Source organism: Silene latifolia, chromosome 9, assembly GCF_048544455.1.
Source record: "Silene latifolia isolate original U9 population chromosome 9, ASM4854445v1, whole genome shotgun sequence".
NCBI classification, from domain to species: Eukaryota; Viridiplantae; Streptophyta; class Magnoliopsida; order Caryophyllales; family Caryophyllaceae; genus Silene; species Silene latifolia.
The window spans coordinates 17,336,059-17,349,396 of NC_133534.1; the positions used below are offsets into that span (position 1 = coordinate 17,336,059).

General features: G+C 32.1%; 1 protein-coding gene across 3 annotated transcripts; it reads right to left on the reverse strand.

Moving 5' to 3' along the window:
* Positions 1-3,136: 3,136 nt before the first annotated feature.
* Positions 3,137-13,036, reverse strand: LOC141599257 (protein indeterminate-domain 4, chloroplastic-like). 3 transcript variants are annotated; one of them, XR_012523783.1, is made up of 5 exons: positions 12,398-12,891; positions 11,325-11,724; positions 5,028-6,177; positions 4,859-4,940; positions 3,137-3,351 (listed from the first exon to the last, which is right to left on the reverse strand). XR_012523783.1 is itself a non-coding variant. In XM_074419226.1 (5 exons), exons 1-5 carry the CDS (start codon positions 12,549-12,551, stop codon positions 3,345-3,347), a joined length of 1,773 nt encoding a protein of 590 aa, XP_074275327.1. In that variant the 5' UTR covers positions 12,552-12,939; the 3' UTR covers positions 3,137-3,344. The 3 variants fall into 3 exon arrangements, 1 of the variants encoding a protein (XP_074275327.1); XM_074419226.1 differs by having other exon boundaries at positions 4,859-4,920; positions 12,398-12,939; XR_012523782.1 differs by having other exon boundaries at positions 4,859-6,177; positions 12,398-13,036.
* Between the last annotated feature and the right edge of the window lie 302 nt (positions 13,037-13,338).

The following is a 13,338-nucleotide window of genomic DNA, read 5'->3' on the forward strand; positions in this document are numbered from 1 at the left end:
ACTCGATCGAGTAGTTGGGGTACTCGATCGAGTAAGGGGGTACTCGATCGAGTACCTTGGGTACTCGATCGAGTGTCCGGTTTTACGGGGAGTTTTCTCGGGTTTTGTTAATTATGCGATTAAGGTATTTAAACATAGTCGTCATTATTTTAAATCACTTTTACAAAACCTAAAACCCTGTTTAAGAGAGAAAGCAACCAGTTCATCTTCCTAATCGCATCCTTAGCAATTTCCGGAGTTCAGACGGTCAGTTCTTGTCGTTATTCGTATCGTTGAGTTCTCTGCGTCGAGGGTAAGCTTTTAATATAATTTTTATAATGTGTTGTTAAGTTTGGTTAAACCCTAATTTAGAGATTGGGGGTTTTGTGTGTAGTTTGTGATGTGTAGCCTCTATGTGTTATATGATAGGAGGAAGGTTCGTAGAAGAGACTTTTGATACAGCTGTTGATACCGTCTGACTGTTGTGCTTTCCAGGTAGGATTTCCTACTCAGTATTAGTCCCATAATGTGGTATTGGTGATGTGCTGTATTTAGTTGTTTGATGTAATGATTGTACTGTGTTTGTGATTGTGATCGTTGTTGATGGTTCTCGAGATGCGTTCTCGGCTGAGTGGGGTCGCTTGCGGGAGTGGCCTCACGCCCTAGTTTCGCCCTCCGTGGAACCCGCCACGGGAGGGGATGTGCACATTAATGGACAGGGTTATCGCTCGGTATGATGAGCGGGGCTTAGGTAGGAACGGCTGCGGTCCCCCCCGGCTGTGGCGGGGTCCAGGTGGACGATCAATGATTGAGATGATTGGAATTGGTTGGTTGTGTGTGTGTGACAATTAAGTCGTTCTGCTGTTTATCTTATTGTTGATATATGTATTGAATTGTGTGATTAGTCCTGACCCCGTTTAAATGTTTTAAAATCGTGGTGATCCATTCGGGGTGGTGAGCGGTTATTGAGCGGAGTGTGATATGACGCGTATGGGATAGCCGAGGATGAGTCATCACGTGGCGGTTAGAAGTCTTCATTGTCGTGTCGACGAAGTCTAGTAGCTTCGATAGTTTTAGCTGTAGGCCGTATGAGAACCTTGTAATTCCTTTTTATTAGTTTTGGTTTGAACATGTAATCACTTAATCTATAATTACTTTAAAAGTACGTTTCTTTATTGTCTTATGATATTCAGTACCTCGGGCAACCGAGATGGTAGTATCCTTATACCTGAGTGGTCCTGGTAAGGCACTTGGAGTATGGGGGTGTTACAACCAATCTGCTTCTGCTAATATCAATCTGCTGATTACCAAACAGAGCCTATGACGTGAGAGGTTTTACAATAAGACTATATATTGTGGGATTGAGAAAATGTTTTTTTTAATTAGAAATAATAGCCATTTATGTATAGTCGTTTACTCGTTTTGTGATAGCGAACACCTTAAGAACATGTTTGGAAAGCAATAATATAAATTGAATTTGTAATTGAGATATTTCAAGTATTTGGAAAACATAACAATGAATTTGAAATTGGAAAGAATTTAATTCTTTTTCATGTTCCAACTTGGTTAAGGTTTTGCACTCTCAAATTTCTACCACATAAACTTCAATTACTTCACCAATCATAAACTTGTTAAATAGGTCGACGTGTGATCCACTCTTGGGTCACATAAGTGACAACCCACCCTAATCCTAACCCTAACCCACGCCACCCAATTTCAATTTTAATTTCATTGCTTTCAAAAACATCACCGAGAAATTCAATTCCACATAACTTCCAATAGATTTATGGAATAAATTAAAACATTTTAATTTTTATAGTTGAAATCATGAAATAGAATCAATCTTATGCTTCCAAATAATACCTAAAATAACTTACTAAAACAGTAAAACAAGTTGTTGAAAATATGGATAACAATCTTTACTCTTATCCTCTGAATATTATATGCCCGAAATTAAACATGCAATTCCTTTCAAAGTTATTGAACTACGTACAAAGTGTAACCTATGTCAAATGTACTTATAACAAATTTTGATTTAAGACGAGAACTGTTGTACTTAATTAAGTTTAAGACGGATCAAATAATTACCAAATCACATGACAAATTACCTAAAATAAAATGCTAAATTTATGTCTTTATTATCACTATGTGATAGTATTTGACTGTTTTAAGGGTTAAGATGGATAATCAGTCTTAAACAAAACATTATAGGAGACTAATTTGAGCAGAATTAACAAAAAGCTGAGGAAAAAAAGTCGACTTATCAAACGTGAGGAAAAAAGTAAAATATTTCGAATAAAATTAAGCAACATAAAGTTATCAAAAGTGTATGGGTATGCAAAGTAAAATATTCCAAATATTTAGTTACTAAATAAAAAAAAAGATTTTTTTATGTGATACCTTTGTGTTTTCTCGAATTCTACGTCGTACCCCTATGTTTTAAAAAAAATCAATGGTATCCCTAGAGTTAGTAAAATGTTCTCAAAATACCCAAACTACTAACAATCATGTTTTAAACAGTTTAATTTTCTAAAGAAAATATGTTTACGATTGAATAAACAATGTTTATGTTAATGATATGACAAATTAATGCCAAAAAATCAATCAAAAATGTGAAGACTAAACATTTAAAAGGGGCAGATTTGAGCATTTTGGGTATTTTAAAATATTTTCATTAAGTTTAGGGGTACCACTGATATTTTTGAAAAGCGAGGGGTATCACATAAACTTCGAAGAAATACAAGGGTACAATGTGGAAACCCTAAAAAATTACATAAGTCTTTACTTTTAATAATAATTTGCGTTACCACCCAGGCAATGCACGGGTTCAAAAACTAATTCTCATTTAAGACGGGAACTATCAGACTTAATTAAGTTTAAGACAAGTCAAGTACTTACCAAATCACATGACAAATTACTTAGAATAAACTGCTAAAAATTATGTCTTTATTACCACCATGTAATAGTATTTGACCGTTTTAATTAAGTGTTAAGACGGATAATCAGTCTTAAACAAAACATTGTAGATTTGTAGGAGACTAATTTGAGCAGAATTAACAAAAAGCAAAGAAGATTATCTTTAAATAATATTTTCAAAAGTAAAAACTATCTTTCAAATTCAAGTTCATTCTACTCAACTATTCTTGTACCTCAAACGGATGGGAAATAAACTTATATAATTTAGAAAGTCAAATCTATCAAAACTGAAAATTCTGTAAACTAGATAAATAAGCATAATATAAAATCACATTGTTCTCTATGGTTAAGGAGCAAAACATATGATCTTCATTTTAAGAAAGGTTCAAGCTAGCTTGGTGTTCGCTTTGATGGTGATAAGCAAAGACGATGTCCATTTTGATGAAAACCTATTTCCTGCAATGCAATTGTGAGTCAACTTATGAGTTATTCACAAATATGACCATTTTCTTTTTTCCTAACGAAACGCGCACTCAGTTATATTACAATAGATGAGATAGGAGAATCAAATCTATGACTTATTATCCACAATAATATCTTTGTCTTAACTACTAGCTAGACTAAGACATTAGCAGTACATATAATCTTTTTATGATAAAATCATCACATTTTTCTATAACAAGCTGTTGTAAGTTTGTAATGTGTCACAAAATGAGAATTCGTGAAAAAAGTGACTGAGCTTGTATTTTCGATCACTTTCCTGAATAGTAATTTTTTTTTGCATCAAAAGATCACAAAATTTTGCATATGCTGTGATTTTAGAATCGATTTCTCTAATGTGTGCCCTAAGGACACACGACAAAAAATTAGTTAAAGAAAGATTTTTGAGGATATATCATCAGAATTTGATGTATAAACTAACATTTTTCATAACTAATGAAATAACCTAATAAATATTTTTCAAATTATTTTTTAATGTATGAGCTAACTAAGGACACGGGTTAGAAAAACCTAGGATAACTATAAAAAAGTTTGTTAAACATTTAAATACATGGCAGGTGGCCGACATAAAACAAAGTTGGTGAAATACGAACACAAATATCTTGATGCATGATCAATAATATTTCATGCCACCGCCCGTGACTCAACCCAGAAATCCACACCAGAAAAAATTGAGAAATAACAAAACAAAGAGAATACAAGTAAATGAAATCAAACAAACCAACAAAACCAAGGGATTACGACCCACAACATAAAACAAAACTAATCTGTAGCTCATTACTCATTAGTCCCCCACTCTAGTGACCACACCTTATATTATAGTCCCGTTTACATAGACTTGTCAGACACGGACGGGTTACGGGATCAATTATTTTAGGTTCGCGAGAGAGATGGGTCGGGTATATTTTGACTTTGTAAAATAAAGATAGTACTCATTATAACTTATAAGTGTTAGGTTTATGTAGGTTTTGGGTTGGACTAAGATCAAAAAGTCATAACTAACCAAAGTCAACAAGTCAAATTGTTTCACACTCATTGACAAATGTTGACCTCTATTTAGGTCAATAAACTGTAGCAATACTACATATACGTATAGTACATAATCACCTATTGTTATTTTAATTGATTATTTGTATAATATATTAAACTATTAATTCGGTTTCAACTATCAGATTAAATTTTTTTACGTTAGATAATATTCTAACCTCATTCGTTATCTTTTTCTTTGATAATTGTAAAGAGAATATCATACAGTACATATTAGTAGCACGACTTCCTAAGCCATCCTCACATATTACATTACTCTTCATTGGTTATCTTAATAAGTTATTCTTGTTATTTTCCAGTGTCTCACGTTATATGCAACTTTTTTAACCGATAGCCTGAATTAAGACGGCTATAAACAAGAAGAATACCAAAATAAAACAAACGTAATATAGCAAAAGTAGCTACTCTTACGTACCTGTACTTGGGGTTCTTCTGTAAGCAAAAATTGTTTTTTCCTTGTCCAAAATTCATTGAAACCTATGTCCGCCACCATATGCCTGGTTACTTGTTAGTCCGGAATAATTCACATTATTAATATTATTATTAATATTATTACTCCTGTTGTTATTATTGTTATTACTTACTTGATCAGCATTATTCAAGTTATTAGGCATGCTAATACCATTACCACCACCTTGGTTTACTTCTGCCCTAGCAGTAAATCCTCCTCCATTCATGCTTCTCACTACTTCTCCTACTCCTAGGAAGTCCCTAGTCATATGATCCGATAACCTGCCTGAGATACCGCCTTGGGTGGATTTATTAGTCGGGTTAGATCCGGTGCAGTAGTTGTTATTCTCACTAACATTATTATCTCTTGACAAATTCTGGATGAGCAAGTCATGGAGGTTATTTTGGTCATTTTCTCCATACAATCCGCCAAAGCCGCCACCAGCACTTGTAGGAGGTGATGGCGGGTGTGGTGGTGGATTCGTAACAAAACCCTTTAGCAGAGCATTGACGGTGGCATTGGTGGTGGAGTTAGTGGACCCCATTTGAGCCGCTTTTTGGAGGAGGGCAGTTGCTGACATGGCAGATTGTTGTTGGTGGACTGGACCCCCACCGGTGTTGTAAAGGGTGGAGAAGCCGCCACTTGAGCTCATATGTGGTGGTCCACCAAAGAGATCACTGCCTCCGCTTGGTGAGAATAAAGCGGAGGAGTGATCTCCACTCCCAGTACTACCAGAGTTCATCGTGCTTGTATCAGCATTATTATTATTATTATTACTATTATTATTATTCGGAAAAAACCCTAAGCTGAAACCATTGCCCTGGAATTCGGGCAATTGGTTCAGCTGCCTGGAAAAGTTTCCTCCACCAATATTGTGCCTTTGATTTTGACCGTGACCACCATTTTCATAACCTCCACCACCACCGCCACCACATTGATTTGACCTAAGTTGATCAGACAAGCTAAAGTTTGGTTGGGGTGGTTGAATATTATTTTGATGTTGGTCCGACCGTAAAGGGGTGCTTAGGAGGTGGTCAAATTGGTGGGCACCACCGCCAAGGCGGAGAATGTCGGCTGTCATTTGTTGACTAGACATGGAGGGATGGTGGCTAGCCAAATGATTAGAAAGTCCCATGCCTAAACCCATGTTGTTTCCAGCAACTCCACTTCCATTACTACCAAATAATTGTGTACTGCCAATAGTAGATAAGTTCGCTGGAAGTCTATTACTCTCTTGATTTAGGGCTTCACAAAATGCTCTATGTGTTGTGAAACTATCACGCCTGTCACATAAAAATTATACAAAATATATTAGTCACATTATTATCGTTTAAAAAATTAGTCACCCTAAAAACTAATAATTGTAAAATAAGAGTTAAATTTAGCAGCTTTAGACTATATTGTTTAAAAAGGTCGTTAATTAGCAAGTTTATAAAGTTATAATAAGACCTTCGGTCCAAAATTTTTAGGCCTAAAATATGTCTAAATACGTAGTAATGAAACTTGTAAGTAAAGACGTACACGACAATGCAGCATTGTCAAATTTGATTTTTTTATCTTAATTTGTGCTCCAAATTAATATTTTAAACCGAATCTCTTAAATTTATTTGACGAACTTGTTTAGTAAGTACGATTTTAATATTTTTTTTTTTCCTTGGAAAAAACTGGTAGAATGTTAGTGGGAAGATAGTTGTACTAGATTGCGTCACATTCAGAATTTAAGCACACATGTGAGTGAGTGTGGTACCAATGTGAATAATATGAGTTCATGTGAGTTGGTAGTTGACGTCTTAGCTAAAGAGATAGTCTGTCAATTGACTTACTCGTGACTTCTTCTTATCAGATTCCTCAGGTTGGAGACTAGCTAGAGATTGTAGAGTCCATGCGTTATCGAATTTGGTTGGTCAAATTACATAAAACAAAATCATTGTTCATATAGTTTTGTTTAAAAATAAAAGGTTTTGGTTGACTTACTTCATTATATGCTAAGCTAGTTTGATATAAGTCATATAGGGTTTCTTAAATTTCATGCTTTGTTTTTTTCGTAGAAATTTTTTTTTGGGTTAAGGGTAGGCATTATCAGTTTAAGGTCAGGGCAGACCACTGACTTCTTTGAGGATTTAGAATGGTGTTTATAAATCGCCTGCCAACAGAGCTGTATTTTAACTCAATGGAAATCGAATCCCGATTCCAAGGCCAGCAGCTGAATTCTTTACCATTGAGACAACCCTTGCCCATAATTTCATGCTTTGTTTAATTAGTGGAGTGTGGCTTCTAATTACTAGGTTATTTAGGTTTTGGATTTATTAAAGATACATAAAACAACATGTATATATATCGAACTCGGCTCGAGCATATTATTTGAAAGTATATAAAGTCAAATTATTTAAATAAAATATTCCTTATATATATTTAATTAAACTATTAAAAATTATTGAGTAGTTCCAAATTGCAACTTAGTTTCATTTTATATGTTGTTTTTAAAGGAAAAAAATTGTTTCATTTAATTTGTCGTTTTGCATTTTCAATGAAGTTTTCTCTCTAATTACATATTATCATGCAATATTTTAGGAACCAAAGTTAATATATACCGAGTATAGTTAAAATAAAGATTAATACAAAGATTCATGACAATAATTATATTAGAAAATTTGTGCTACTTATTATGGTTTTAAGGGAGATTATCATTATATTAAATGTTAGAGTCAACTTTTTAAGTACATGTTTTATACTACTGGAAACAAATCAAATAGCTTAGCCTAGCCTATTAAATATTAATGACCTGCCTTTAAATGGTCTCTGAAGATTAAGCAGGAAAATTTGAATTAAATTTTAGGATAGGGTACTACTTATATACTTCCTAGTAAGGCTTATATAAACAATAACCCCAAAAAAATTAATGATCAAATTAATATGACATACAAGGAACACTAGCCAACATTAATTATGAAGCAATACTTTGTATGTACCTCTTCCGTTTCGATCATTTGTTTATCTATTTTATTTTATAATGTTCATTATTAATTTGTTTATCGTTCTAACTCTAAATGTTTTTTTATAAATAATTTGATTATTATTCAATTGTTCTATTATTCACCTATTGTCCACCTATCACCCAATTGTCGTATTTAACTAATACAGTAAATATTAAATAACTTCCTACAAAAAATCAACAATAAAGTTAACCATGACGTGAATGACATGAATAATCAATTGAAACAGGAAATAGCAAAGTGATTTAATAAATGGAACAAAAGATTACTAAATTATGGACTAACCCTCTCATAAATGCAACTCAAGAATATTTGTCTATTTAGTGAAAGAATTCAATCAATGATTAGTGAGTTACAGTTTATCAGGCTCCATGCATACTTCTGATCATTTGAATTAATTTTCTCAATATCGTTGTCACCCGATATTATTTACTCAGGTTATTTATATCTTAAAATATCTAAAAATAAATGTACATTAATCAAAGTCGCTAAGCTACTTAGCCACTTTGCTCCAAACTCATTATTTATTTATTTATTTATTTACAAGTTACTAAGGTTGTTGAGTACCCAGCTTAGCGACCTAACTCCAAGTCGTTATATCTTATCTACATAGTATAAAAGCCAAGTTTTTTCTTGACTTCTGATTGGCTGTTGAGTTTTTACAAATGGGACCCTCCACATTTCCTATTTTATTTAGTTACCCTCTCTCCTCAACTCAATTCTTTTTCCTATCTCTTATTCTTATTTTGATTACTTAAGTTAAATTGTCACAATTTAGATTCAACGGTCTAACATGTCAAAAAAATCTTTAATATAATTCTAATAAAATACGGTTGTTTATTATCTGATATTCAAATCTAATATTTATCAAATATCCGAATCTCCAAATATGGACTATTTATTATCACGGTACTGAACACTTGATGACGCTCAATTATATGTTCATGTATCTAATGATATCGTCTGTTATTACGACCCGTGCAAAGTGCACGGGTATAAAACTAGTTCTGTGATATAGCTAGCTTCGTCTAGTCTAGTTTGTGATATAGCTAGCTTCGTCTAGTCTTATTCTACGTGACCCATTTCGATGATAAATTTCATATTAACCTCACTTTGATAATTTATTTGTCCTAAACTCTATTTTAGAAAAAAATTTGTAATTCGAATGATGTTATCACTATCCAAATTAAATGACAAAAAATAAAAATGTTAAAATAATTATGAAAAAGTTAATTAAAATAGACCAGCAATGCCCTGATCATAACTCTCCAACCCACAACATTCCAAATTCAGTAAGCAGTGCACCCTCCTACTATTTTATCCTTCTTCTTTCTCTACACGTGAATGCTGGCTAAATTTTATTTTAAATAGAAAAAGAAAATAAGGTTAACATATACAAGCAATCATTTGAGATGGTTAAATTCGTTTGAAATCAAGACAAATAAAATGTTTCCATTTTACGATAAAATGTGGAAAATTCCCAAATATAAAGTTACCATCGGTTTAGTGTTATAAAGTCACAATTTTAATTATAATTAGGCCATTCTTTCTTTTTACTTAATTCCAAATCGGGTCAATATAAATTTAGTCCGATTTAATTGAGTTTATTTTTGGTATTTATTTATTTAAGTTCAGTTTAGTTTAATGCGGAGTATTTTTCAACGCAAAAACAATTTTTTTAATAAAAATTTGCTAGCCATGGAAATATCCAGTCAGAATGTACTACCTAGTACCATGTAACGGTTTCTGTAGGAGAGTGATTAAAATCGTTGTTGTTATTAGTAATTTGCTGTAAAAACAGACAGACCCAGAAATTCAGTGAAGAAAAAGAGAAGTGAGTGTGAAATCAAAGAAAAATAGCTACACTAGCTAGTACTCCCTCCATTTACCTATTTTCTTCCCATTTCCCATATATGTCAATTTATCTATTTTCTTCCCATTTCTCTTCTTTCCTTATTTGTCATTACTTTTTCATTACTTTATCATTCTTTAATCCCTCTTTCATTAATTTTTCATTACTTTTATTACTTTTTCATTTCTTTTTCATTTTTTAATCCTTTTTCTTAATTATTGTGCAAAAAAAAAATGGGAAGAAATTAGATAAATGGAGGGAGTACTAACAGCACCCATTTTTATCAAAACTTTTACATATGGAGTCATTACTAAGGAGTACTTTAGATAAGACGGTTTTACAGTATGGGGCAGTTTTATATTATAAGAACTTTTATATAATAGTGAAATGAATAAAATATGTACTGAGTAATTTTTAAAAGGACGGTCTTATACAGTAAAACATACAATATTATTTATAATTTATTTTTTTATTTTCTGAGTGATTCAGTTACTCTTGGCTTGCTTATTGGGGAAAAAAAATACAAGTAGACTATAATGCACAACACAAACACCCACGAGACCACAACAAACTTTCATACAAAAAAAACACCAGGAAACAATCAAATAACTGAGACTGTTAACTTTGAGACCTTTTTAGTGAATAGTTTCCGATTTTATTTACTTTTCGTCCCCTCTATTACAATCGCCAATTTAAATTTTAATCGATAACTCTAATTCTCAATTTCGCCATTATCTTGTTCACTAGATAACACATACAAAGACAAACACATATTACCATTTTATCTCTAAGTGTATAAAATACATTTTTCACACCTGAAAGAAAAAAAAAACCTACTCCCTCTAATTCACTAAAATCATACCATTTGTTGAATATATGTGAGAAGTATTTTAATCAAATAGTATGATCATTCCCGTGAATGAGAGGGGCTATGTGACAATAGTCAGTAATGATTGTATATAAAAATAAATTTTGTATACGACCATCTTACCATAATTTACTCAAATATAATCACACTCGTTAAATTATACTCTCTCTTATACAAATTACTCTCTACTTATTTTAAACTTTTGACACATTTTAAAATGTGGAAAGCTAGAATTGGATAGAAATGACAAATGAATATATGTTTAATGTTATTAGTGATATAGAGTAAAATACTTAACTATAATTAATAGTTAGCCATTGACATAAATTAATTTATAATAATAACTTTATTTTACTTATCTTTAAAACATTTAAGACAATGTATCTCACTTAATATTTTACTCATAAAAGAAAATGATTTTAACATTGCCGGATAATATAATCCCACCACCAATTGGTCTTCTATAAGACGGTTTTACACTTTTAAACCAGCATAGCGTAAAATGAATTCCAAAACAAAAAAAAATACAGTTACAATTTGTAAAAACTTGTTCTAAGCAAAATTCTTGTCTAATTAAGGTCGCCTACACAAGAATTTGTGTACCACAAAATGGGTACTTCCTTTATCTCGATTATTTGTTTACTTTTTATATCCTTTCTAAAGAATTTTAATTAAAATAAATAAATAATTGAGACGAAGAGAATAATTAATACTAACCTGGAAAACTTGGTGCCACACTCACAACAGTACTCTTTAGTACCACAAGTCTTAGAATGAGCCTTCCAATCAGATAGAACAGCATAACGTTTAGCACATTTTTCACACTTGAATTTCTTCTCACCATGTTTACGGAAGTAGTGCTTCTTGATCCCGGTGAGATCGCCTAGGGCACGAGTCGGGTCGTGGTGGACACAAGTGGGTTCAGGGCAGAGGTACACCTTCTTTCGGACCGGCTCTTTGCTGTTCTTCTGCTTCAATTTCCATGGCAAGTTATGACCTCTTCTATGAAGTTGAAGATTTTGTTCTCTTTGAAACCCTTTGTTGCATACTTCACATATGAATCGATTTGTCGCCATTAGGGTCTTTGGTGAAAGGGCTATCACTTCCGCATCTGGATCTGATTAACGTCATTTTATGATAAACTTATTATGAGACTGTCTTATATAATAATTCGAGAAATAAAAAAAAAACAATTATCCTAGATAGATTTATGTAAGAAAAAAAGTTGTGACACTTATGTATGTCATTTTTAATTTTTATACACCCTAGATGGCTAAAAAAGGAGAGAAAATCCAAAATAAGATAGACATCATTCATATCATTCAGTTTTTTTATAGAATTGTCATCACATATATAAACATCATATATACGAAGTACTCCGTATATGACAAATTCTGATGTAAAACCGTTTTATATAAGTCTGATGTAGCTAGGTGTATGTGTGAGTGTAGGTTTACCGTTTATGTACTTATAGATAGAGTTCTTTCAGAAATGAACAAAAGGGAGAAGAAAAAACCATAAAATTAAAAAATTGTTTGCCTTGTTCTTTGTCATTAAGCATCCATAAGTTAGGGTTCCTTTTCCCAAAAATAATTGGTCTTTTGTCTAATAAATAAAAAAGGGGGAATAGACAAAAAACACACACAAGACATAAAATGATGATAAACATCAAAACATGTGTAAAAAACAAAGGGAAAAAAATAGTGTACTACTAAAAGATATAGATAAAAATCAAATCATTTTGGAATGTATATATTTTTTTGTGTGAGAATTTTTGGGTTTTAACATACATTTGTTTGGTGCTCCAGGAAGGCTTCTCTTCTTCTTTGGTGGAGGAGTTGATGAAGATGATGGCGGCGTATCGGCCGAGGAATACTGCTCATGAAGATGGAGTTGTGGTTGTTGAGATGGTGGTGGTGGTGGTGGTGGTGGTGAGGTTGCCATGCTAATGAATTATATATCTAATTTTTTTCTCTTCAATTAATTAGCTAAATTATTGGTTCTTGTTGTACTAGTACAACTAGTAAATCTAGAATATAATCTTTGAAAGTGAGTGAAGAATTAATCTTTAGACTCACATGCAACTTCAATCTTTTTATTAGATTTGATTTGTAGCAAAAATCAATGGGAAGAAATTTTTAAATCTAGAAGTTTTGAGAAAACTTGATTTATGAAAATTCTAAAAAAAAAAGAAATGGGGGAAATGTTAAGAAGATTATTGCTTGTTGAGAGAGATGAATTGAGTATTAATGAGAGAAAAATAAGGGAAGATGATAGGGAGAGTAGAGATAAATAAAAGATGAGTTGGAAATATTTTTGAGAAGGGAGAAAATTGGAGTTTTTTTTTTCTTTCTCAAAGTTGACTACTTAGACTTTCTCTTTACTAGCTATTCTATCTCTATTGGCTTAATAAAAATCAAGAAAACTATGAAGATTTTTAGAATTAAGTGTCCCTATTTATACATCTTATAATTTGTATTTTACACGAGTAAAATGTTGTTTTACTTTTTACAGGGACGTTTTATTAGTAAATCAGGGAAGAAAATCAAAACATGCTATAACAGGCCTGCAGAGAATACACCTCGGAATCATTATTATTTTCTGAATACGCATACGTTACTTCCACTTTTTAGGTTGTACACTATTTGCTTCATAAAAATCAAGGAAATTATGAAGATTTTTACAATCAAGTGTCCTTATTTATACATCTTTTAATTTGTATTTTACACGA

Coding starts and splice junctions, on each gene's coding strand:
- LOC141599257 (XM_074419226.1), bottom strand. CDS start 12,551: ATGGCAACCTCACCACCACCACCACCACCACCACCATCTCAACAACCA. Junction 6,178..11,324: donor TGTGGCACCAAGTTTTCCAG/GTTAGTATTAAT, acceptor TTTATGTGACAG/GCGTGATAGTTTCACAACAC. Junction 4,921..5,027: donor ACTTGAATAATGCTGATCAA/GTAAGTAATAAC, acceptor TGGCGGACATAG/GTTTCAATGAATTTTGGACA.